This window comes from Plecotus auritus (genome assembly GCF_963455305.1).
Source record: "Plecotus auritus genome assembly, chromosome: 1".
NCBI lineage: Eukaryota > Metazoa > Chordata > Mammalia > Chiroptera > Vespertilionidae > Plecotus > Plecotus auritus.
In genome coordinates, this window is record NC_137770.1 from 41760122 (window position 1) to 41787268 (window position 27147).

Genomic DNA, 27147 nt, shown 5'->3' on the forward strand with positions numbered 1-27147 from the left:
TAGCTAAGAGGAGATTCAGAGTCTAACTTGGAATCCTATCTAATAAAAGAGCAATATGCAAATTGACCGTCACTCCAAGACACAAAGATGGCCGCCCCCATGTTGTCAAAGATGGCTGCCTCCATGTGGACACAAGATGGCATGCAGGGGAGGGCAGTTAGGGGTGACCAGGCCAGCAGAGGAGGGCAGTTGGGGGGGGATCAGGCCTGCACCGGAGGACAGTTGGGGGGACCCAGGCCTGCAGGGGAGGGCAGTTGTGGGCGATCAGGCCAGCAGGGAGGGCAGTTGGGGGGTGACCAGGTCTGCAGGAGAGGGCAGTTAGGGGCAATCGGGCCGGCCAGGGAGCAGTTAGGTGTCGATCAGGCTGGCAGGGGAGTGGTTAGGGGATGATCAGGCTGGCAGGCAGAAGCAGTTAGGGGCAGTCAGGCAGAGGCAGGTGAGCAGTTGGGAACCAGCAGTTCTGGATTGTGAGAGGGCTGTCCAACCGCCCGTTTAGGCCCGATCCCATTGGGATCGGGCCTAAACGGGCGGTTGGACAGCCCTCAAGGGGTCCCAGATTGGAGAGGGTGCAGGCTGGGCTGAGGAACAAATCCCCCTTCCCCCCCACCCCCGTGCACGAATTTTGTGTACCAGGCCTCTAGTCCATTTATAATTATTAGTTCCTACCAGAGGCATAGAATTTTTTTTTCTCCATTAGTGTATTTTATACATATTTTAATCTATATTAATCTTACATTATACTTTTACTGATATTCTCTATCAATAGGTAGTTATCAAAATTTAAGAGAGTTCTCTTAGAAATCCTACAACCTTGGAAATACTATGTGTATTTCTGAAGATCAGTATTTAAAGTTTAGAATGAGTCACCATCAGACCTTGTGAATCCCTCTCCTATTCATTGCTTTCAGAAGCAATATCTTGTAAGGGGTACATAGTGGAGTTAAAGCTTCCTTTGAAGACATTTTCCTCATACAGTTCTGTGGAGTTTCACAGGATTAACGAGAGAAGCAGGGCAGCATGATGAAGGGGCATCCAGGACTGCGGACAGCCAATTGCTCACTGGGTTTGGCACGCAGCCTCCAAAGCCTCTGGTTCAGCAGCAGTGTAGGGACTTGACATTTAACCTTGAACCTGGTGTACCTCTTGCCCCACACTTCTGTGATGTTCACCCCAGAGGTTGGCCACCAGGTATCTGAGAACCGCCTCAAATTGCTGAATTTACTGACCTTGTACATTTCTCTGGTGAGCAAGTTTAAAACTTTGATCAGCTCTCATAGATTCCTCACACCAAAATACAAAAGCAACAACCACAGAGAATAAAATGAATGGTTCTAAAGCAGTGAACTTAAAACAGTGGTTTCCATCCCTGGCAGAGAGATCTGGGAACCTTTTTAAAACCTAGAGAGAGAATCTTGGGACCCACCCTGGATTTAGGAAATACAATCTCATGCATGGGGACTGGGTCAGTGGTTCTGAAACTGTAGTAAAAGACCAGTAGTTTCTCTTTGATTTCCAATCTGTCGTAAACTGATACCAATATTTTTATAAAGTATAATAAATTACTAAAAAAATGATCATACGCTTGAATGTTATGGCAATGTCAAATTGCCATGTCAAATAAAACATTTTCTAAACTTAGTCTGTATTTCTGTACATCTCTTGTCTGATTGGGAAAAGTTTGCAGATGGACCCAGATGCATAGGCCACACTTTGAGTCCACTGCTGTGGGTGGTTCTGATGGTCTGCTGGGTCCCGAACCCTGACAGGGGTCCTCAAACTACGGCCTGCGGGCCACATGCGGCCCGCCGAGGACATTTATCCGGCCCGCCGGGTGCCGCTGCCTGTCCTGCTTAGCAGCCAACTCGTCCCGGGCCCGCAGTGAGCATAGGAATTTGTTCATAGTTGTTTCTTTTTAAACTATAGTCCAGCCCTCCAGCGGTCTGAGGGACAGTGAACTGGCCCCCTGTTTAAAAAGTTTGAGGACCCCTGCTTTAGAACATAATGCAGGGTAGTTGCCAAGCTCACAACCTAAGGGAGTTCATAGATTCCAGGAAATAATTGTAGAGATAATTGTTGAGTTTGATTTATTTTAGATTCTGAAGGCCTTCTCAAAACCAAGGAAAAGAATCAGAAGCTTTATACTCGAGCACAACGGCATCAAGAGAAAAAGGAGAAGATTCAGAGGCATAACCGCAAACTTGGGGACCTAGTAGAAAAAAAAACGATTGACTTAAAAAGTCATTATGAGCGTCTGGCAGATCTTCGGCGATCTCATATATTAGAGCTCACCTCTGTGATTTTTCCAATTGAGGAAGTGAAGACTGGTGCGAGGTACAGTAAGCAAGTCTTTTGACTCTAGATCAGGTTCCAAAATCAAGTATTTTTTAAGTGTGTCAGCACCTCATTTGACCTCATTCTGGGGCCATTGGCTTTCCTGGTAATTAAACTGAATGAAGTCTTATCTGCTTCAGCAAACACTGCACACTGCATGAAGTTGGGGAGGCAGCCAAGAGAAAGGGTGGTGGCCCTCGGAGGAGCTTGTGTACACTTACAGCTTCCCGATGAGGTGCTGACTCACCCTGATCAAAAAACCATCTGATGGCCAATGTCAGCTGCAATCCCAATCGGGTTGTTTATTAGTTATATGCTGTGAGGCAGGTTCTTGAACCTAAGTTAGGGATAATAAATGCTTACTTCACATAGGTTCAGGAACTAAAGTGGAAGAAAGCACCTAGTGCTTGGGGTTTCTTACATGGTGACAGCCTTTCACTGCTGACTAGCTGTTGTCAAGCACCGGGTATCTTCAGTCTACTCTTAGCAGTAGCACATGGTTACCCTCAAAAGACAACCAGTCAGGCCAAAGCGGGTAAAAAAGCTGACAAAACAGAAACATTTTGCCAAATTAAATTGCCTGCCTTGGGAACATGAAAGAGGCCACAGATTCCTTTTGGAGAGAGCTTTGAACTCAATGAGTAGACACATGAGCAAAGCTCACCCTCCCGAGTTAACAAAATTTATGGAAGTTATCCTTGAAATTAACTGGTGGCAGACATGTCCAAGGAATATTGCGGGGATTTGATTCCTTTATGAATCTTATGGTAGATGAATGTGTGCAGATGGCAACAATATTGGAATGGAGACTCACAATTGCATACAAAGTCACAGAAAACAGGGAGAAAAACTTTCTCCTTTCTACCTGTGCTGTTTAAGTTTTTCTGTTAGTATATATTAGTATACACAGTTAATTTTTTTTAAGCTGATGATTTTGAAGTTATCCCTATAATAAGATTTCGTGTTCATTCTTATTTCTCAAACTTCCTTGAGTGGGAGAAGGAGGAAGTAGCATTACAGCTTGGAACTGGCCTGGTCCCCCTCACCCCCGGCCTTAACCGTGATAGCCAGTAGGAGTTACTCTATGTGTTTTGTGGCAGAAGGAAAAAGGATCGAGAACCACTGGCCAGGAGAACAGAATCTAAACTTAGTGCAGTGCAAAAGGCCCTTCCCAGCTCCCATTTCCAACCCACCTTTCTAATACCGTCTCCTGGCACTTCCTTTGTGTATTCTACACAACCCCACTGATCATCTCTGCTCCCAAACCACCATGTTCTTCCCCTCCTGTGCATTTGTGCCTGCTGTGACTTCTCATTCCCATCACGCTTCAGACCAGCAGATCTCCAAGTGTGGTCTATGGGCTCTGTGGGTCCCTGTAACCCTTTCAGGGGGTCCATGCAGTCAAAACTGTTTTTATATAATAATACTAACACTTTATTTTCCTTTTTCACTCTGTTGACATTTGCACTGGTGGCTCAAAAGCCATGGTGGGTAAAACCTCTGGTGCCGCGACATTTCAAAGCAGTGACACCAAGCTGCAGTAATAGTCATTGTATTCTGCCATGTACTTGCAGTATTCAAACAAAAACAAAAACCAGTTTTGCAACAAGAATGTTCTTGATGAAGCAGTAGGAAATATTTTTGTTTAAATTTTATTGGCTTGCCCTGCAAACACACCTTTTTAAGATAGCATATGATGAAATGGGAAGTGTGCAGAAGCTGCTTTTGCTGCAGACCGAAGTGCCATGGTTGGCTCAAGGAAAAGCACTTGAATGAATTGCAAGCAGTAGTTGCTTTTTTCATGGACACTATTTTACTTGAAAGAACAACTGAAATACTGGGGTATTATAGAGGTTTTTTAAAAATCCTTATCAGTGCTGTATTATGTTATTTGACTCTTTACTAATGTTCTTGGTTTGAAAAATACAGATTTTTTTTTCATAAAGATATACTATGTTAACATGTAATAAGTATTATTTTGGAATGAATTAATAATTTAAAATGTTTTCATATTTCTTATGTAGTAAAGCTCAGTAGACCTAACCCACACACACAAAAGCTCTTTGGGACCCTCAGAAATTTTTAAGCATATAAAGGGATATTGCTACCAAATCTTGGAGAACCTGATATTTGAGGCCCTTGCTCATGGTGCCCCCTTATACCCATGTGGACTTCTGTGCCACAGCTGGTTTGATCTTCATCTCTGGTAGCATTCACTTACCTCTGCATGTTCCACGTCACTTCCTGTGCTCATGTGCTTCTTCCCAGTGTTCTGTATATCTGGCAAGTATGTTGCCTGCTCTTTATTTTTTTTTTAATATATTTTATTGATTTTTTACAGAGAGGAAGGGAGAGGGATAGAGAGTTAGAAACATCGATGAGAGAGAAATGTTGATCAGTTGCCTCTTACACACTCCCCACCGGGTATGTGCCCGCAACCAAGGTACATGCCCTTGACCAGAATCGAACCTGGGACCCTTGAGTCCGCAGGCCAATGCTCTATCCACTGAGCCAAACCGGTTAGGGCTGTTGCCTGCTCTTTAAAACCCAGTCCCTTGAAACCCTTATGCATCTTCTGGTTTTTAGAGATCCCGCGGATGTGTCTTCAGAGAGTGACAGTGCCATGACCTCCAGCACCGTGAGCAAGCTTGCTGAAGCCCGGAGGACGACTTACCACTCAGGGAGATGGGTCTGTGACGACCACAATGGGGACACCAGCATCAGCATCACAGGGCCTTGGATTAGCCTTCCCAACAACGGGGACTACTCTGCCTACTATAATTGGGTGGAAGAGAAGAAAACCACGCAGGGGCCTGGTGAGAAGCAAGATAGTGTTTGGAAACTTTTATAAACATGTGTTTTTTTAATCGAGGTAAAATTTATATAACAAAATGAACAGTTGTGAACAATTAAGTGGCATTTAGTACATTGACAGTGTTATAAAACCATCACCTCTGTCTAGTTCCAAACATTTTCATCACCCCAAAAGGAAACTCCAGGGCATGAAGCAGTCACTCCCAGCGCCCTCCTCGGAGCCGAGCCCTGGCAATCACTAATCTGCATCCTGTTTCTCTAGTTGTGTCTGTCCTAGGCATTTCATATAAATGGGATCATACAAAACATGGTCTTCTGTGTTTGGCTTTTATTACTTGGCATGTTTTCAGAGTTCATCCACATTGTTGCATGTATCAGCACTGTTGCATGTATCATTCTTTTTATGATTGAATGACATTCCATTGTATGGATATACCACATACTGTTTCTCCATCTGTGGATGTGCTGGAAACATATATTTTAGATATTTCACCTTTTGGGAGTTGATACTGCTTTATTTATATAAAAAGACCTAACTATTTAAAGAAGCGTAGTCAGCCTGAGTCCCATCCCATTTTGATAGTTTTTAACTTTGTAAAGAGCTTGTTTTAGCAGTCCTAAATGGAGATTGAGTACCACAATAGAGAAAGCCTTTAACCCCCTGTAGCTTTTCTTTGGTGAGAATTGTTCATTTAGTCATTCAGCACATATTTAGTGAGATGTGCTTTCTGTCATGTACTGGTGACACACAGGTGGTGTCACCCAGACAGGTGTGCCTTTCACTTTTTGTGGGGAGGACAGGTAGCAAGCAGTCGTCAAAAGCATTGTGCACTGAGTGTGTGCTGTGGGTGGGGACTTTCATTTCATTTATGCTGGGCCTACTTACTTAGGTTTTATTCAGAGAAAATCATAGCAATGGAACATGGACCTTTTATTAGGAAGGAGTAAAACTTTACCATAAGCATGTAATAAAATTAGAAATCATAAAATGTAGGTTCATTCGTATTTTTTGTTGAAATTAAGGTTGTTTTGTGTGTGGTGGTTGTTTTTACACTTTAGACATGGAGCATAACAACCCTGCTTACACCATCAGCGCTGCGCTGTGCTATGCGACTCAGCTGGCCAACATTTTGTCTCATATACTCGACATAAATCTTCCCAAAAAGCTGTGCAACAGGCAAGTAATTGAGTGATGTCTTCTTCGTTGTGGATCTCTTATGCTCTTTTTGTGTTCTCATTTGTTCTAATTAAACCAAAATCAATAATTTAAGTGTTATTCAGACAGAAATGACCATAGATACTGAGATTAATTCCATAAGCCTCGTGTGGTACAAACTGGTGTGATCTTACAATTGCATGTGAAGTGTTTGAGAAGACCACAGAGAATTCTCCCACTTGAAAAAAGAACTGAAGGAAAACCCAGGATATTCAGAGGGTGTGCTCATGTGCAAGAACTGGGTAAACACTTGACATGTTTTTGGTTTTTTTTTTTAAATGATTTGAGAGAGAGAGAAAACATCAATTTGTTGTTTCACTTGATTTATAAATTCATTGGGATCAAATCAGCAACCTTGGCATATTGGGACACGCTCTAAACAACTGAGCCACCTAGCTGGGGCTGTTTGATTTTTTAGAACAAAAACATGTGGTTTAAAAAAAAAAAAAAGGTAAAGGTTTACAGTCTACACAAATCCTACTAATACTTTCCTACCAACCTTTAGTTATCCTTGCATTTCAAGCAAATGTAAATATGGTTACCATCTTTTAAACACAGAAGGTATCATGCTGTACCAAGGTGTTTTAAACACCTTGCTTTTTAAGTTTTTATTAACAAATATTTATTGAGTGTCTGCTATGAGCCATGCACTGTTCTAGGTAGTAAGAAGGCACAATGGTGATGAAAGCATCATCCCTACCCTTTTGGCCCTTAACTTTAAGGAAGGGACAAAAACAGTATGTCAGATGGTGACAAGTGCCGCGGAGAACGTTCAAGCAGGGTGAGAGCAAGGGGATGTGGAGGCAGGGAAGGGCTTGCAGTGTTTGAGTGGGCAGGTGTGTGATCACGTGTGAACCTGAGGGAGGAAGGGAGGGAGCCAAGTGGACCCTGGGGAAAGAGGCTGTGAGCAGAGAGAGGCCTGCAAAGCCCTGGAAGAGAGCTGCAAGGAGCACAGTGGAGACCGAGTGCATCAAGGAAGGTAGGAGTGCAATGGTGTGGAGCCTGGGGGCCTGCAGCTCTCATTCTGCATAAAGTGGGCACCTGCAGAGGTTTCCTTTGCATAAGTGTCCCCGGATCTTACCAGTCCTCTATGGACACTTGTGGATAATCTTACACATTCATCATCCCATTCGTTTGCAAGTATTAGTGTAGAATAAATTTTCAGAAGTGGAATTGCTTAGTCAAAGGGTCAATGTATTTGTAATTGTTACAGATTCAGTGAAATTGTTCCATGAGGGGAATAGTTCATTCTTAGAAAGTTTTTAAATACATTTAAGAGGCAAAGGCCTCAGGGTAAGTTTTATACTGAACTGCAGTGTAAAGCACTCTCTTCAAAATGAACGTTTTAACATAGAATTTCCTCCAAAAAATACAACTTTACAAATTCTGTTTGTTTTACAGTGAATTTTGTGGGGAAAATCTCAGCAGACAGAAATTTACTCGAGCAGTAAAGAAACTGAATGCAAATATTCTTTACCTGTGCTTTTCTCAGGTATGGAAAAAGTGCTGTGAACTAATTTTTAATTTCTTAACATGGTTGAAAATAGTAATCAATTTTTTGTTTTTTTTCTAGCATGTAAATTTAGACCAATTACAACCACTGCATACCCTCAGGAATCTAATGTACTTGGTCAGCCCGAATTCTGAACACCTAGGCAGGTAAGAAGGGTGTTGGTTGCTTTTCTCTGAGTGGAATTGTTGTGACAACTTTTAAGTGGAGTTGTATGTGTTGGCAGTGTACAGAGGCCTGTTCCTCAGTCCCAAATCTCCAAACAGGACAAAAATAATGCAGTCCTATCTAGAAGGAAGCAGTGGCTAATCATATTCAAGCCATTATGGTTTTTACATAATCATTTCTCAGAGAAAATTAATAGCATTTTAACACCTAAAACAGAAGAACCCAAGGGTTCCTGGCCTTTCTTGTGCTGTCCCTGAAGATCAAACGCCGTCTCCTTTAATCCACATCTGTTTCTTCTCTAGCCTGTTGCTTGTGCATCTTTTGTGCCTGCTCATTCCTTCCCATAACAGTTCTTCACAATTCTCTCTTAGTCACTGAATCAATCTAGCCCTCATTTGTTGGATAAAGGGTATGAGATGTTTATAGGATGAAGAGTTTAAAATCCATTAGCTTAAAAACAGGCATCAGTAACAAAAAAGACCAACCAGGACTTGTCTATGGGGTCTTTTCAGTTTCTCAGCCCATAAAAAGCAGGGCATTCATGAGGCTTATCTTTGGGCGCATCCAAGAGCCCCTTCTCTAGGTGCTTATCTTTTTTCCTTGTTCTTAGAGGTCTGTCCATTCATTTCTGCAGATAAGGCTTGGCTATTGTATTTGCACTTTTGAAAGACAAATAAAAGGTGGGAAAACTCTTGTGGTGTCTCTTCCCATCATTCATTTGCTTTGACACAAACCAGGGCTCAAGGGGAGTCCCCTCCACTGACCGGGATGCCTGGCTTCCTTCACATTGCAGTAAACTTTCTGTGACAATCTGCCTTTAACCATTGTCTTATGTTTCTCCCCTCTTCCCTGCCCCTGGCTAAAACAGTAGTTAACTTTGGAAAGAGCTGTGGACTCTCTCCAGGAAACTGCACGTTCACCTTGAATGTTTTGCCATTGTATAGGGACTTCAAACCCCTTAGCCCAAATACCATTCATCATTTTAAGAGCCACAGAAAACCTTTAGAAATCCATCCCAATTTTAGTGGTTGATTTCCATCGGTTTGCTTGCCATCCTCTCTGTACCTTATTTGTAAATGGTTCAGTGTTAGGAAATTTATTATTAGTAATAAGGACTAATATTTATTGACCCTGGGCTAAACACTTTACATGTCTTAAATCTGTCTTTTTCAAAAAAATAAATGTTTTTATTGATTTTTCAGAGAGAGGAAGGGAGAGAGAAAAAACATCAGTGTGAGAGAAACATCGATTGGCTGCCTCCTACATGTCCCCCTGGGATTGAGGCCGCAGTGTGCCCTCCTGGGGAATCAAACTGGTGACCTTTTGGTGCATGGGGTGACTGACCCAACTGAGCCACAGCAGCCAGGGCAGGATTACTATCCTTACTTTTACACAAGGGGTAACAGGCTTATCAGCAGGCCAAGTAACTCGTGCCCATGGTCACAGAGCCAGTACAAGTGGTGGAGCCAGGTCCCAACACATCTGGCTGACGACTCCCAAGTATTAGGTACTCATGCTTTTAACCACGCACATTAACTTTATCACATTAACATACTAAAGAAGAAAAAACATAGGACTAACCTGATACAGATGCCAGAAAAGCAATGGATAAAATTCAGTTCCCCTTAATAAAGGAAACTATCAATTTAAGAAGATTATTAATAAAGAATACCTACCACAAGCATGGAGCGAAAGCGATGTTTAATGTCATATTGCTTACATAGATAGTTAGGGGCAGCTCCCTGTCATCAGGAAAAACAAGGGTGCCCTACTTGCACTGCTACGTTAACGTGGCTCTGGAGGCCCAGCCACGGCAGGACATTTTAAACAAGGAAAAAGTGCATTTATACTGGAAAGGAGGAAACTGAGCTGATCTACTGTAGATGGTATGATTAAACTGGATACCCAAAAGAACTACGAAGCTATTAGAAATGATACTTGTATGGTGTCTAAATATAAGATCAACATACATTAAAATAGTTGCTTATGTGCCAGGCACAACTTGTTAAAAAAAAGTAATGGGAAAAAAGATCCCTTTTACTTTAGCAACAAAAGTATAAACTATAGAGAAGTAATCCTTAAAAAGTACATGAAAATTTTGAAACTTTAAAAAAATATTCAAATTGTAGTTTTTGAATGTCTGCCCAGCACTGTATGGGGTGTGGCACTGAATGAAAGAAGGCCAGGGTGGTGATTTTCTGGGAGAGGAAGGCTCAGTATTGTAAAAGTGCTACTTCTCCCAAAAAGGAAACCTGATCAGAATTTTAGCAGATATTTCATGGAACTTTGACAGGCTGATTCTAATGTTTAACTAGATGCACAGTCTAGAATAATAAGGGATGGTCTTGGCCCCTTTTAAAACATAGTATAAAGGTAATTAAAACAAGACCCTGTTAGCATGCAAATCGGTGGAGCAATTAGAGGAATAGAAGAGAGTCCAGGAACAGACCCTTGTGTATGTGGGAATATAATATATGATAAGGGTGGCATGTTGAATCATAATAGCTCAGTGGTGGGCCAGTTGGGTATTCATCTGGGGAAAATGTTGGATTTATATGACATTCCACATACAAAAAATTAATTCCAGGTGAAATAAAAGACTTTAATTTTAAAAACTATAAATAGGAGAAAAGGCAGTGTTTATAATCATAGGGTGGGAAGGGGATTCCCAAGCAAGCCACAAAACCCAAAAACCATGAAGGAAAGGAGTTAGACATTTTCCTATGGAAAAACTCTAAATGTCTCTGGTAAAAGATACCATAAACAATGTTAAAAGACAAGCAATAGATATATTTTACAATCTCTATAAGAGACAATGGATTAAAATCTAGACTCCTTAAATCTTTCAGGTCAATAAAGAAAGGCAAGCAACCTCATAAAAAAAATAGAGAAAGTATTCAAGCAGGCAGTTCACACAAAAGAAATGCAAGTAGTCAGAATTCAGATGAAAAACATCGTTAGCCTCAATCAGGAATAGAGAAATGCAATTTAAAACAGGTTTCCATTTTTCATCTATCAGGTTAGCAGAAAGGAAAGGACATGATATCCAGTGTTGGTGGTGGTTTAGGAAAACTGGCAATCTTACGTTAGGGGTGGACTTCCCTGGGGATCCGAGTTTTCTCTGGGCTTGCCCTTGAGTCAGCCTCCATTTAGAGGGCTCTGTCCTAGAGACGTGCGCACACACAGCCAGGCTCTCATCACATCTGAGCTTTCCTGGTCTGTGAACCAGGAGGTCAGCGCTTCAGAACCCCCTTTCCACACCTCCTCAGTCAGGCTGAGAGAGACTGGTAATGGAACTTGGGTGGGACTTCCTGTTTCCATGGAGACCAGCTAAACTGAGGATTCCATCCTGAATCCAACATAACTTATTTTTCTTTGAAATAAATTCAGACTTACAGAAAAATTAAAAAACAGTACAAAGATGCATATACCCTTTACCCAGTTCACCTTTGTTAGTGTTTTACCCCATTTGCGTGGTCATTTGTGCACCCCCTCTCCCTCTCCTCCCTCCTCTCTCTCCATAAATACACACATTTTTTTTCTGAACTCTATGAGGATAAGTTACATATGTCATGGTTCTTGACCCCTAAATAGTTCAATGTGTATTTTCTAAAAATGGGGATATTTTCTTTCTTTCTTTGGGGGGTGGGGGAATTTTCTTAACCACAGTCCAGTTATCAACATCAGCACATTTAACATGGATATCATACTTTAATCTACTGCCCATATGCACGTTTTGTCAGTGCACCCGATAATGTCCTTATAGCATTTCCCCCTCCAGAATCCAGTCTAGAGTCGGGTGGTACATTTAATTGCTATGCCTCTAAATTTGGAACATTTTCACAGCCTCCTTTGTCTTTTATGACATTATTTTCATTTTGCGATTGGGTGTTTCCTTGCAATGAGATGCAGGCTATTCATTTTAGGCTGGGACACTTCCTAGGTGGGAGTGTCTCCACATATCACATTTGACGATCTGTCCTTCTTTATTGGTGATGTTAATTCACAGTCAAGATGCTTTCTAACTTCGCCGCTGTGTAATTCCTATTTGCTTCCTTCCTTGCAGTGTGGGACCATGTAGTTGTCCTCCTAATAAGAATTTGGATTTGTTATCTATTGACAGTCTTATCTGAGCCAGTCTTTACTATGATGGTGCCTACATTCACACCTTATCATCCAAAGTCTAGAGCAGCCGTGGGCAAACTACGGCCCAAGGGCCGGATCCGACTGTTCTATCCGGTTCTCTTGCTCTCCCCTCCGCTCCTTTACTTTGAATTTATATTAGTTCACACAAACACTCCATCCATGCTTTTGTTCCGGCCCTCTGGTCCAGTTTAAGAACCCATTGTGGCCCTCGAGTCAAAAAGTTTGCCCACCCCTGGTCTAGAGTTTACTCTTGGTGCTGTACATTCTATAATATTTTTGAAATAAGCTATTTGGCAAAAAAAGACTTTTAAAAAGCAAAAAAGGTCAATCATCTTGTTGCCTTAATCAGTAAGGATAACATCCTGTATCATGAGAAGATGAATACTCTGGCTCCAGGGTCATGAATAAAAAGATGTCAGTTATTCAGCTAAACTGAAAATTAGAAGAATTATTTTGTAATCTGTATTTCCCAAAGACATTAAGCAGAAAGACTTAATTCTTTTTCTAGTTAATTCTGTGTGATGTGTGTGTGGCCCAGGCAGGCTGGGCAGGTAATAGATTATGTTGTAAGTGATGGGAGAAGGGCATCGAGTAGAGAAATGTCCCAGCCGCCTCTGTAAGGATCTCTTCTGCTCTTGGTGGTGCTAAGAAATGTAGGCTAGTTGTTGGAACTAAAATTTTTCCTACTGACCGCTGTAGGAATCATCCACTAGTTTTTCATGTGAGATACTTAATTGGCACCTGCTCTGTGCCAAGTGGACTCTGCGCTATGGGGTTCCAAGCAGAGAACGGGTCCAGTGGCTCCAGTGAGGGACTCTGCCAGAAGGATGTGCCACTTCCCCCCTTGTATCACTCTGGCCTGTCTCCTGGAAAAACGCTTCAAGAGGGGATCTGGAGACAATAGCAGTCTCATGCCAAGAAGGACCCTAAGAGTAGATAAGGCAGCCTCAAGGCTAGCAGAAAGGAAGTAGTGATGGTGGAGAGCTGACCTGGACCTGTGAGGGAGCCTGGGGGAGTCAGGAGACTTAACCCCCAGACAGCACAACTGAACAGAACAGAATCCAAGAGCCTTGTGTTTGGGAAAGGAGGGAGAACAGCTAAGACACTTAAATTGTGAACTTCTTTTTAAATTGATTCTGAGAGAGAAAGAGAGAGGGATAGAGAGATAGAAACATTAATGAGAGAGAAACATCATTGATCACTGCCTCCTGCATGCCCCCTATTGGGAATAGAGCCTGAAACCCAAGCCTGTGCCCTGACTGGAAATCGAACCGTGACCTCTTGGTTCACGGGTTGACACTCAATCACTGAGACACACTGGCCTGGCGAATTGTGAACATTTTTAATAGGCAAACACCGTGAGAGGGACAGTTCTTCGGCAAGCTGAGGTGGGTGGTGGGTAGGGCTGGCTGGTGGTGGTAGCGATACAGGGAGGACTAGAGCTGGGGGACACGCTGAGGATGGGAAGGGGACTTATTTGGTGGTGTCAGGCAAGAGGGTGAGGGAGGAGGGAGGAATCCCAGCTGGCCGTGTTTTGAGACGGGTTGACTGGCTCAGATACCCGAGATGAGAGTACGTGCGGTTAGTAGCACTCAGTCGGGGAGCTCTGACAGACGGGTGTTTGGGATTGGAGCTTGGAGGAGAGGAATCTGAGGGGCGGGGAGGTGGAGTCTTTGGAGTAGACCTGTTTGCCAAGGAAAAGAAAAAAGGGAGACAATAAGTAAACTGTAAGGAGAACCATAGGAAACAGAAAAGGGGCACTCAGAGCTAAGATACAGGTTGCAGTGGTTACTGGATTATGGGAAAAGTTCAAGGGGAGGAAGGAAAGTTGTGGGGAGAACCCCCTCCCAATTCTTGTTCCCTTCAGCCCTTGCAAAATCAGGATTTCCAGGCAGGGTGGAGGCCTGGGAACCTTGGCAGTCCCTGGTCCGAGGGGCTTCTTGGAATGTAAATTGTTCACTAGAGACCAATGGGAAACCCTGTGGCACATCTTCCATTGAATGAAAACTTGTAAAGCCCTGAGAACAGTGCCTAGAACAAAAACATTAGCTACTGCTGTCCCAGCTGGGAAGCAGGGCTGTCGTGTAAGACTGAAGTCTAGTTGGCCCTGGAAGAACGGGTCGGAGGTGCAGGTCTGCGGAGGCGCGTGGAGGCCAACACTAGGCTTTTGGCCCCAGACTGAAGGGCAGGCTGCACTTTCCTAGGGTAGTTCTCATTTCTGTTATTTTGCTATCCTCTGTCATTTCTCCCTAAGCAATGACTAGTGAACCTCTTAAATGAACTGAGGCATTGGGCCTTCCTTGGGGGCAATGATGGAGAGCTAGGGGCTGCTGGAGTGACTTGTCCCACCCTATAGCTGGTTGCAGGAAGTCCCCTGGAGAAGATGCAGCCTGGCTTCCTGGAGGCAGGAGCGACAGGCACTGGGAAGGGACAAGGAGAAGCAGGCCTGGAGGGTTCTGTTCCTCACGGCAACACTGAGGGGCTGTCACAGGGAGTGCGGTCTGAGAAAGGTTGAAAGATCTGGAGGTGGAGACTTACTAGGGAACTTTGGGCAATAAAATGTTTTACTGAAAGACCATGCAGGAATATGCACTATTCTAGATGAATATATTTTAAATAATCACATCTCATTTTATGCCATAAACATGTCCCTAGAAAATTATGTGATGATCTTAAAATGTGTGTGGGAGCCGGCTGTTGACACCAGTCCCAGGAGGCTTTGCTAACATGTACACAGCCATATCATGGGTCTTGAGTTTAATAATTGAGGGCTTCCATAGGCAGAGAACATCTTAATTTCCTTTGTATACCATTTGATACTTGTTCCACTAACTAATTAATATACCCGAGTATATACATCATGTGACTGTTTTTGTCAAAACTATGTCATTGGAATGTACAGATAGTACAGTTATTTAAAACAAATCATGCTGTGGACCAGAATGGATGGTCTCAGGGGACGGGTTTTTTCTGTCCAGGGTCTTCACAAATAAAGTAGGTAGAATTGAGACGTGTGATGTTATTCATTAGTTGGATGGCAGTTATTTAGATAAAGAAAAACTGAATTATAGACCAACAGTGAGTGGACACGGTGCAGACTTAGGGAACGGATGCGGTGATAGCTCTGGGTCTCCTACGTGCCAGCAGGTCTTCTGTCACCTGTTATCACGTGTTGTGAGAATGGTGGTGTCTTAGAGACCCTTCACTGTCGGCACACAGGTCGGGACCCTTTGAAGTGCGAGCAGACCTCGAGGAGTCCATGGAATTTGTGGATCCCGGAGCTGCTGGAGAATCAGATGAGAGTGGAGACGAGCACATAAGTGATGAGGAAACCGACTTGGGCACAGACTGGGAGAACTTGCCAAGCCCCCGGTTTTGTGACATCCCTTCCCAGCCAGTGGAAGTCTCGCAGAGCCAGAGCACCCAGGCCTCCCCGCCCATCGCCAGCAGCAGTGCGGGCGGGATGATCTCCTCCGCTGCAGCCTCGGTGACCTCCTGGTTCAAAGCTTACACTGGACACCGTTAACGAGCATGGATCAAAACGTGCCAGATTTGCATCAGGAAAGTAAACTAGTAAACTGTGTATTTAGGTAAGATCATGCCTGGAACAAAAAGTTTTTTTAACTGTTTTTGGTTTTTTTTTGATGATGTTAATCCTCACCCGAGGATATTTTTCCATTGATTTTTGGAGTGGAAGAGAGGGAGAGAGACAGAAAGAAACATCAATGTGAGAAAGATATATTGATTGGTTGCCTCCTGCACTTGCCCCAGTCTGGGCCGGGGATCGAGCCTGCATCCCATGTATGTGCCCTTGACGGGAATTGAACCCGAGACCCTTCAGTCCACAGGCCAAACTGTCTAAGGCTAAACTATTTTTGTTGTTGTTTAAATCAGGGAGATAAGCATTTCTTTGTCAAATGGCCAATGGTGGTGACAGACATGCTGAGGATAGTAGAACAGAGGGGTCAAAGGTCCTTCTACCCAGACTATTGTTGGTGGAAGGAGGACCAGTGCACGAGGCCAGTTCTGTTGAGGCAGAAATTCATCTAGGCTCCCTCTGATCTCAGGCCAGAGGACCCAGGCGCGGCCGACATGTTGGTCCTCATGATGCTGATCACAGGCCAGAGGACCCAGACCAGGCCATGTCATTCCTCGTGATGCTGAGACTATTACTGTCACTTTATGTTGCAGAGATTGAATCTCAAGGAACTGATTCTTGATGATTAGGACTTGAAAGATAAAAAAAACTGTTTAATATGAGTTTGTTTTTATGCGATCATTTTTGTACAGAGAACCAGCAGGCAATTTGAGATACTTGATTTCTTTAAATTTGGTCACGTTTGGTTTTTAGGTCAAGGATTTTGGTTTTGTTTGGAAGGGTGGTATTTTTGGCGGGGTAGGGGGTGGAGGGTGGGGAGTAGTTTAAAAATTATTTCACTTGTGCTGCTCTGTCGTAGCTCGTCAGACATTCCTGTTTTTCTTTCTCCCCACACACCAAAGAAACTAAGCTCTTTTCTTTAGGACCCACATCCATGAACAGAAGAAATTCTAGCTGCAATAATGCCCTAGAGATTGTAAACCTATTTTCTTACATTCTGAGTGGAATTTAGTTCATTCTTAACTAGATTATTGAATTCCTACCATCTACACTATGTGCAGTTTGAAATGAAACTTATTTTCTATGAGTGAAAGATTAAGTCATTAAGGTTGTTTGCTAATGTAAGTTAAATGCCTGCCTGGGCACAGGTTAAAAGCCACACAAGTGGCCTTTAGTATTCTGGTGTCCAATTTGTTTCTAAGGGATTTAGTAGGCGGCAGGTTTTTCCAGGGAAAACTGTCCTGCTTGTTTCCTAGAAGTCTTTGTTGCTCTAAGGACACTACCTTCCTCAGAAATGCAGAGGAAATCACAGCTGGTACTGCTCTCTCCTGGGGGAAGCTCCAGGGAAGGGTGTTTCCTCACCAACAGACCATTTTCAGCTCGTTTTCTTGTCATTCTCTAGTGACAATCTTTTAAGAAAACCGTAGAGAGGCATTATGTACAAATATGTAAGTAGTTTATTTTTAATAACTGCAAAAAAATCCTATGTAACTACAAAAAGAAATCCTATGAAAAATTCCTAACAGGCATTATTACCATATCTTGTTAGTGTGATTAGCATGATAGTACCTCAGATAAATCACTTGGGGGTTTGCCCTGCCCTAGCTTCTTTTCTCCTTGTAATTATTAGAGATGATCTTTGCCTCCAAACCCGAGGTGCTATATAGCTTTTGCTGTTGGTATATTTAGTGTTTGGCAGAGTTTGGGGTAGAGTTGCAGAAGGGTTGTTTATTCCTACCCAGGAGTCCCAAGTTCCCCGAGTATGAATTTGCCACTTTAGGAGGAAACAGGTTCTCTTTTAACTGCTGAGCTTTATGTTGCTGGGCTTGTGTTGGACCATCCAGGCCTGTAATTCATAGAGTGGTTGACTTAACAAACACCAAGTGAACGTAAGATCCCATGAGGTAAGACTTACCAGGTACTTCCAACCCTCACAAAGAAGAGCTTAGTCTCAAGAGTTGAAAGACTGGGATTTGGGGCTTGAGGGTAGAGCTTGACTTCAGCTGAAAGATGCACAGTAGTCATGGTTGTTCTTAAGTAAGCTTCTTGGAAACCATGAATGTGAGATGAAGCTTAAGAACAGAATCCAGAGATCACAAACTCATAACTAGAGTAATTCAACAAACCGTGCAAGGATATGGGAAATGTAGGGATTGATAGGGTATATTTTGTTGTTGTTATCAACTAGAGGCACTTTACTTAGGGTTAAATGATCAAACCCTTTAGTGGTTATGAACACCAACATACTGGCTTACACTGCTGAGGTATTTTGGTTTTCATTATTTTGCACTGGATCCACCCTGTAAATATTAAGTATACATTTCAACCACTGTTTTTTCTATTCTTTTTGCTGCTCATTAAATTCTTTCATGTAGGTGCCAGAACCATATGTAAACAGCTTTTTTAAAAATTGAAGCTGGATTTTATTTTTAAACAAAAAGCCATAGACTTTGGTCCTTTATTCCACATTAAAATGATTTGTTGAAACAAAATAATACTAATAAAAATCCAGAGGCACCAATAGGCTGCTTAAAATGGTCTGCTAAAGACTTTTGTAATGGAGTATGACTAAGAAAAGTTTTGCACATCTGTACGTTAAGACGAAAAACATGTCAGCATTGGGTCTAGCAGACAGGATGCATTAAGGATTCGTGTGTTGGTAATTTGGAAAAAAGCATTTGGTGGCATGCTGTTAAAAGAACTACAGTGTCTGAGAATCTCTTCCGTGGTGTCATGTTGCAGGAATTTCCCATTGCTCTGCAACTTCCAAACCAGTTTGAGTCATACAAATGTTTTCTAAACTTTTATTGTATTATTATAATAAACCTTTTACCAGTATTTTGCTAATATGTATGTCTTTTTCAAACTAATTATTCGAATGAGATCTAGCCCTGGATAATTTTATATAAGTTATAGGATAATTTTTTTAAGGATTTTTTGCCAAGCAAGGAAAAATGCCTGCTAATACTTTAAAAAAAATTTTGATCATGGTGGTATTCATAACAGTACATCTTTAGGAAGCTGGGAAACTGGTTGCTTACCAGTTACATACTTTCTCTAAAGATGGATTTTTCTTTGGTAGCCATCACATGATGCTGCTGTTCTACGGTGACATGGTTACCTTTTAACAGTTCTCTAGGGAGGGATTAATTTATAGCATAAAAGGGGATAATTTGTGACAACAAGACATTAAAGGGGAGGAGAAAAAGGACTGAACTTGCACAGGTAAATAAAGATAAGATGCAATCAGAAGAAAAAGGACTATGTGTGAAAAATTTTTAACATAAACCTAATGAATCACATGGGCAAAAAACACACAACCAGAAACACAGGGCAACCAGAAAACAAAAGATAAAGTGGCTATAGTAAGTCCTCATATCAATAATCACCTTCGCCAAAACCGGTTTGGCTCAGTGGATAGAGCGTCGGCCTGCGGACTGAAGGGTCCCAGGTTCGATTCCGGTCAAGGGCATGTACCTTGGTTGTGGGCACATCCCCGGTGGGAGGTGTGCAGGAGGCAGCTGATCGATGTTTCTCTCTCATCGATGTTTCTAGCTCTCTATCCCTCTCTCTTCCTCTGTAAAATATCAATAAAATATATTTAAAAAAAAATAATCACCTTAAATGTAAATGGACAGAACTTACCAATCAAAAGGAAGAGTAGCCGGATGGATTAAAAACTACATGTTGCCTTCAGGAGACCCATCTCAGCTACAAAGACAAACATAGGCACAATAATTTTGAGAAAGAAAGTTGGAGGTATAATGCTGCATGATATCAAACTATATTACAAGGCTATAGTAATCAAAACAGCATGATACTGGCATAAAAACAGACATATATGTACATAGAACAAAATAGCCTGGAAACAAATCCATTCCTATATGGTCAATTAATATGTTAAAAAAGAGGCAAGAGCATACAGTGGAATAAAGACAGTCTATTTAATAAATGGTGTTGGGAAAATGGACATATATATGTCCAAAAAATGAAGCTAAACCACTTTCTTACATGATATACAAGAATAAACTAAAAATGGATTAAAAACTTAAATGTAAGACTCAAAACCATAAAACTCCTAGAAGAAAACATAAGCGGTAAAATCTCTTGACATTTCTCTTACCAGTATTTTTTTCTGATATATGTCCACAGGCAGGGGAAACAAAAGAAAAATTTTAAGAATGGGACTACATCAAACTAAAAAGCTTTTTCACAGCAAGGGAGTTTGCCAAGGATACATCCTATAAGGGTTAATATTCAAAATATAGAAAGATTTCAAAACCCAAACAATCCAATTAAAAAATGGGCAGAGGACCTAAATAGACACTTCTCCAAAGAAGACATACAGATGGCCAATAAACATATGGAAAGATGGTCAACATCACTAATCCTCAGAAAAATGCAAATTAAAACTACAATGAGATATCACCTTATACCTGTCAGAATGGCTGTCACCAATAAATCAACAAACAATTGTTGTTGAGGATGTGGAGAAAAGGGAACCCTTGTGCACCGTTGCTGGGAGTGCAGATTGGTGCAGCCACTATAGAAAACAGTAGGGAGATCCCTCACAAAATAAAAACTGGAACTGCCTTAGGAAACAGGGATTCCATTTTTGAGTATATATCCAAAGAAACCCAAAACAGTAATGCAAAAGAATATATGCACCTCCATGTTCATTGCAGCATCCTATATAATAAGAGAGGAATATGCTAATTACTGTTACGCTGTGAGGTGTAACGACCAACCATGTAACGGGATCACGGATCTGCAGGAGGGTGGGGAAGCGAACTACAAGCGGGCGGCGGAGAGCTACAGGAGGGGGCAGGGCAGCAAGCTATGAGGGGGGGCGGGATGGGGGAGATACAGGAGGGTGGGCAGCGGGCTACTGGTGCATGGATTCGTGCGTAGGGCTACTAGTTATTAATAATAGCCAAGGTATGGAAGCAACCCAGGTAACTTAACCAATAGATGAGAGGATAAAAATGGTGGTGCATATATACAAGGGAATATTACTTGGCCATAAGAATGAAATCTTAGCATTTGTGACAGCATGAGTAAATCCACGGCTGTGCTAAGTGAAATACATCAGAGAAAGACAAATACCATTTGATTTCACTTATATATGGAACCTAAAGAACAAAATAAATGAACACACAAACAGAAACAGACTCATAGGTACTGAGAACAAACAGGATTGCCAGATGGGAAGGTGGTTGAGGGGCTGGGTGAAAAAGGTGAAGGGATTAAGAAGTACAAATTGGTAGTCACAAAATAGTCACAGGGACATAAAGTACACCATAGGGAATATATTCCCTGAATGGTGACAGGTGGGTACTGGAAACATTGGGAGGTGACCCCTTTATAAAGTATATGATTGTCTAACCAGTATTTGGAACATAGGAAACCAATATAAAATAATACTGAATGTAAACTGTAATTGGAAAAAAAGAAATTAACGTAACTAAAATGTCCATATTACCAAAAGAAATCTACATACTCAATTCAATTCCTATCAGAATCCCCATAGCATTTTTCACATATATGGAACAGAAAATTCCAAAGTTTGTGTAGAGCCACAAAAGACCCCAAATAGCTAAAGCAATTTTTTAAAAAGAACAAAGCCGAAGTCAAAACACTATAGTATTGGCAGAAAAACAGATATATAGACCAATGGGACAAAATTGAGAGCCCAGAAATAAACCCACACATAAGAGCAACTACTTTTCAACAAAGGAGCCAAGATTACACAAGAGCAAAAGGAAAGTCTCTTCAATAAATGGTGTTGGAAAACTGGACAGCCATATTCAAAAGAATGAAACTAGACTACTATCTTATACCATATACAAAAATTTACTCGAAATGGATTAAAGTCTTGAATGTGAGACCTGAAACAATGAAATACATAGAAGAAAACACAGGCACTAAATTTATGGACCTTGGTTTCAGAGGTGTTCTGTGAACTTCAAGGCAAGAGAAAGGCGAAAATAAAAGACTTCTGCACAGCAAAAGAAACCATCAACAAAACAAAAAGTCAACCAATGAAATGGAAGAAGATATTTGTAAATGATATTTCCAATAAGAGGCTAATATCCAAATTATATAAAGGACTCATACAACTCTAGACCAATAACTTAAAATCCAATTGAGAACTGGGCAGAGGACCTGTATAGATATTTTTCCAAAGAAGATATACAGGCAGCCAACAGGTATATGAAAGGATGGTCAACATCACTAGTTACCAGGGAAATTCAAGTCAAAAAGCAAAATGAGATACCACCTCACACTTGTTAGAATGGCTATTATAAAAAAGACAAGAAGCCCTAGCCGGTTTGGCTCAGTGGATAGAGCGTCAGCCTGGAGACTGAAGGGTCCTGGGTTCGATTCTGGGCAAGGGTACATGTCCAGGTTGTGGGCTTGATCCCCAGTAGGGGGTGTGCAGGAGGCAGCCAATCAAGGATTCCCTCTCATCATTGATGTTTCTATTTCCCTCTCCCTTCCTCTCTGAAATCAATAAAAATATATTTTTAAAAACAAGTTTTTAAAAAAGACAAATAAGTGTTGGAGAGGAAGTGGAATAAAGGGAACCCTCATACACTGTTGGGAATATAAATTAGTGTAGCCACTATGGAAAACAATATGGAGATTCCTCTAAGGATCATAGACTGGAAGCAAGTTGAGGGGTCTAGGACCAAGACTATTGGTCATCGAAAAGGAAGAGGTCTTCTGAGAGGTCCCAGCTTGGGTGCTAGGGCAGCCAAGTCACCATCTCTGCTTAGGAGAGTCAGTCAGGGCTGGGATAGAACTGTTCATGGCAGGCCACACAGCCTGTAGTAGAATCATGCTCAACTGCCTTTGTAGAGGGTTCGGTGAGGAAGGCCCACAGCTCAGTCCCAGAAGTGGGAGGGCTGGGTGGGCCAGGCCTGGCTCCATCCATACCCTCCCACCAAACCTCAAGCACTCAGTTGTGCAAACTGGGTATCTAATCTCACAATGGGCAGGCACTGACATCAGTTTGAATACAACCTTGCTCTACATTTTACTGACCATCTGGCAACTAAGTTTGCATACTTTTTTAAAGAACTGCATCAGTCTCTTTATACTACTTAACAGACATCTGAAAATTCCAGTTTGTAAAACCACTGTTTGATTCTCTGATGGGGGTGGGTCAGATAGGAGGGAAATAATTTAAATAGCACAGGTGATTCTATGTCCGTTAACTGGCAGGTGGGATCTGTTGCTCCGAGGCAGTTTCTGCACACCGCTTGTCACTCCGCAGGAGTACCTCATCTTACACGGCTTACACATTTCCCACCACTGTCCCTGTCATCCTCTACTGGGTAATGAACACAAAGGATTTCCAAGAGTAATTTTAGTGGTATGTCATTCCCCCAAATTGCTAACCTTAGAACCTAATCCCTGCTGTGTTTTGTCATTCCAAAGAGAAAAGCAAAATTTAGTAGAACCATGTAATTTTTAACTTTCTTATAGTCCACCTTAATCCAAAAAATTTCAGACAAAGAGACCTAAAATTAATTGGTTCTGATGTCTGTTCCCTGCTAATTAAAGAGTGGGTGTGGGGCCTTTGAGGGGGTTGTTGCAGTGTATGTTTGCCATCACTCTGCTCCCAGCTGCCAACTCAAGAGGCTCTGTTCCTCTAAAATAACACTAAGGTCAAATAAGCCATCTAATATTGGGGTGCTGCCTAACTGGTCTCCCTTAAGCTAGTTAGCTATAAATACGCTGGATATCACCCAAGGGTGCATAACCACAGTGATATTTATTCTTCCCATGAGGTTGTGCAAACACCAGCTATGGCCACAAATTTAGGAATGGCGTGCACGTCAATACAAGGGCTTGCACATTTCCCACACAGGTACTTTCACCAACTCACGGAGATTGCAACACTAGCTTGTCTGAACCCAAAGGAAAACAGGGATAGAAGCTATCCGATTCCCAGAGTGTCATGTGGGGTGCTGAGCACAGCAGAGAATGCACTTAAAGGAATGTGGTCCCTTACAGACACTAAGAGCTAGAACTAGATAACACCAGCTCTTATTGGTGCAGTTTGCAGTATATGGCAAGAAGGGTTTTGGTGCAGAGTGGCTTTATTCTGTCATTTGTGGCAGGCTATGGGATGAAAGAGAGGATGAATAGCCAGTCAGCTGAGTGAAGAAGGAATGAAGGCAACTAAATGCCTGGGAATGCCCATGTAATAAAAAGTGTTAGAAGTCAATCCAAAAAAGTTGTCAGGGAGGCCCTGAAAAGTTCCAGTTAGAAGGGGAGCGGGGGCTAGATAGAGCCCAGGAAGGGAACTCCAACCCTCACCTTCTGCCGTTAGCCCAAAGCAGCCCGCCGCCAGAACCAGATCACACCGAATGCACACTGACTGTTACCCAGCAGAAGTCCTCAGGCTGCCGGGGAGCATCCCTAACTAAGAACGTTCCCATGGGCCAGCTGTGGCCCGAGGAGAGCTTCCTGGATCCCTTTATCCTTCCTTCAGGTTTCTCATACTAGATGGGAAACAGCACAGAGCAGTAAGAATCTGCCTGTACCCCTCATATTAAGATGGCCACTAGAGGGGAATATAAGCATGTTATGGAGCGTGTACTGGAGGCACTGGGAATGGCATGACCAAGCTGCCCTCTCTGGGCCCAGAGTGAAGTCCAGATACAAAAAGGGGAATGAAATGATAGATTCACAGGGTACACCCAGCCAAACCCAGTGGGCAGGCCAAGGTTGGAGGTGGGGTCCCAAAGAAGATACCTCCCGAGCAGAGCTATCAATGTGCTAAGGGGATGTGGTCAATTTGATCGATCCTGTCACATGGCTATTTTAAAGCCAGTCATTTTGACAAGGCCAGGGAATTCAATCTTAGCCCTTTGTCCATTTCCAACTCATTTCTTCCTTGGCTATCTCCTCCACTGGGCAAGGGACAAAGTCAAACTGCCCAGACATGGGGGAGATGCTCTGATTCTTCCAGATTTCTCTGAATCTTGTTTTTTCTTCCAAATGGTGAAGTGAGGGATAGGAGATAAAAACTAGGCCAAGTGGATCAGAGCCTCTGAGCAAAAGCTAAGAAGAAGTTTTCTTTATTTGAGTGGGGAAGGGAGAAGGGCTAGGATCCTGATGCCCACATTGTTTATTCTTTTTAAAAATATATATATTTTACTGATGTTTTTACAGAGAGGCAGGGAGAGGGAGAGAGAGAAACATTGACGAAAGAGAAACATCAATCACCTGCCTCCTGCACACACCCCATTGGGGATGTGCCCACAACCAAGGTACACGCCCTTGACTGGAATTGAACCTGGGACCCTTCAGTCCGCAGGCCAACACACTACCCACCGAGCCAAACCGGTCAGGGTTATTGTTTGGTCTTACAAGTCTAAGATCTACAGCAAAGTGGAGGAAGGAGGTAGCCTGGGTCTGTTGAAGAAAATAAAAAATGGGCTAGTTTCCCCAGCTTGGCACTAGGGGGCTCTGAAGCACAGCATCTTTCCTCAGGGGAGAAATGAAGACCAGGGAGGGGCTAACCTTTGATGCCACCTGCTAAAATCCTCTATGGTTCACACAGAGCACTGGGAACTGGGTCCTGCCACATCATTCAAAAGGGAGAAGGGCATGCCAAGATGGGGTTGGGCTATTCTTACCGTGTCCTCTGCTCCGGGTCAGTTCAGCTCCTCAGAGTCACAGCTTGTGTCCCATATGAAAACCAGATCTGGAACGGCTTGAGTCGGGAAAAACCAAGCAAGAGTGTTATTTATCCTATGTGTCCACCCTGAGACGACAATGATAGCTAACTTGCTGGGCACTTACCATACACTGAACTGTACTGTAAGTCCTGTATGTGTGGGTCTTCTTTAATCCTACATTTGGAATCACAACAAACCTAGTAGGAAGGTCCATTGAGATTGCCGGTTTAGAGCAAACCACAGGGAAGGAGGACAAACACTGGAAACTTCAGCCCAGGGAACTCTCAGGCTGAGAGACATTTCCAACATTCATAGCCATATAAATAAGTCATATATAACTTCATAAGCTATATAAATATCTAGTCACAATGTTTTATACGGGAAACTAATGTAATAAGTGTATATTAAGTGTAATTGAAATAAAAAAATTTTTAATTAAAAGAAAAAAAGCATTTCCAACATACCTCAGCTGGGGTGAGTCATGAGGAAGGACCCTCACCATTAACTTTACTAAAATCCAGTGGGAAAATGAAAACAGAAACAGCCACGTTTGCAAAGCTGTAACCTTGATAAGAGACTGGCCATGACACAGCATGGAGCTTATCAGCCCCAAATCCCCACATCTCTGCTGGAGGGGCTGGTTCCGTGGAGGTTCAGTTGGGTCAGACTAGGTTTCCTGATTCTTAAGAGCTGGTCCAATAATTGATCCCAAACACAAAATGACCCTACTCCAAACCAAGAAGGGTTCTGTGTCTTGCTTAGTTTTGTACTCTTGACCCTGACCTACCCCTGAAGTATCTTGGGTTCTGGGATTTGTAAAATTCTTCTCATTCTCACTGCTGATGCCCAAAGTCAGACTGTGGTGCCAGTGCAACAGCCCCTCCTGGTGTGTGGACATCAGCAGGAGCTTCTCATGGGGCAAGGACAGGGTGTCACAAGGGCCTCCTGAGTGGCCAAAGGCCAGAGAAGGAAAGTGTTCTCAGCCTCTCCTCAGTCCTGTCATAATCAGTGAGCCTGCAGGATCCAGCTTATCAGAAGTGTCATTATTACATGTCTAACAGGGAAGACCTGCTCAGCATCAAGAAACACTTGGTAGTTCAGGGAGGAACAGACACTGCCTAAGGATAGGGGCAGGAGAAACCAAGGGCCACCACTGCCTCAGCCATAGGTGACTCCTGCTCCACCTGGCTTCGGTGCTCCTTGGCAGACCAGGCCAACACCTACTCAACCTTCCCATCTTTCTCTTTTGGGACCATCACAGCACAGCCCTCACTCATCACTTCCTGATCAGCCCCTCCACTGGGTCATTTACCACCACTTCTCCACAGCCTGGAACTTACAGAGGTTGGAAGGTTTTTTTGGTGGGTATTTGATTTCAAGCCACCAGATTTTTAGATCCTCCACAGCAGCTTTCTGGGGCCCAAAACTTCCCAGCCCCAACTAGCAGTACATGATCACAGGCCTGAATACATCTGACTGACTTCTGAACAATTAACTAATTATGCCCAGACAAGTTGTAAGAATGTGATAACACCTCATCCAACAGGAAATACAGTGGTTGGGTTGCAAAAATGTAAGCTTGTTATGTTAAAACTAGAGGCCCAGTGCACGAATTCATGCATGGGTGGGGGCAGGTCAGCCTGGCCTCAAACAGGACGGATCAGGGCCA

The 27147-nt window shown here is 42.7% G+C and overlaps 1 protein-coding gene across 1 annotated transcript in view; it reads left to right on the forward strand.

Moving 5' to 3' along the window:
* The window catches only part of ATG14 (autophagy related 14), a 34646-nt gene extending 16025 nt beyond the window's left edge, over nucleotides 1–18621 (forward strand). The window contains exons 5-10 of the mRNA XM_080643274.1: nucleotides 2094–2331; nucleotides 4918–5147; nucleotides 6205–6322; nucleotides 7763–7853; nucleotides 7935–8020; nucleotides 15405–18621. Coding sequence (XP_080499400.1) covers nucleotides 2094–2331; nucleotides 4918–5147; nucleotides 6205–6322; nucleotides 7763–7853; nucleotides 7935–8020; nucleotides 15405–15711 — 1070 coding nt within the window. The 3' untranslated portion in view covers nucleotides 15712–18621. The remainder of the gene's footprint in view (nucleotides 1–2093; nucleotides 2332–4917; nucleotides 5148–6204; nucleotides 6323–7762; nucleotides 7854–7934; nucleotides 8021–15404) is intronic.
* Nucleotides 18622–27147: the final 8526 nt, after the last annotated feature.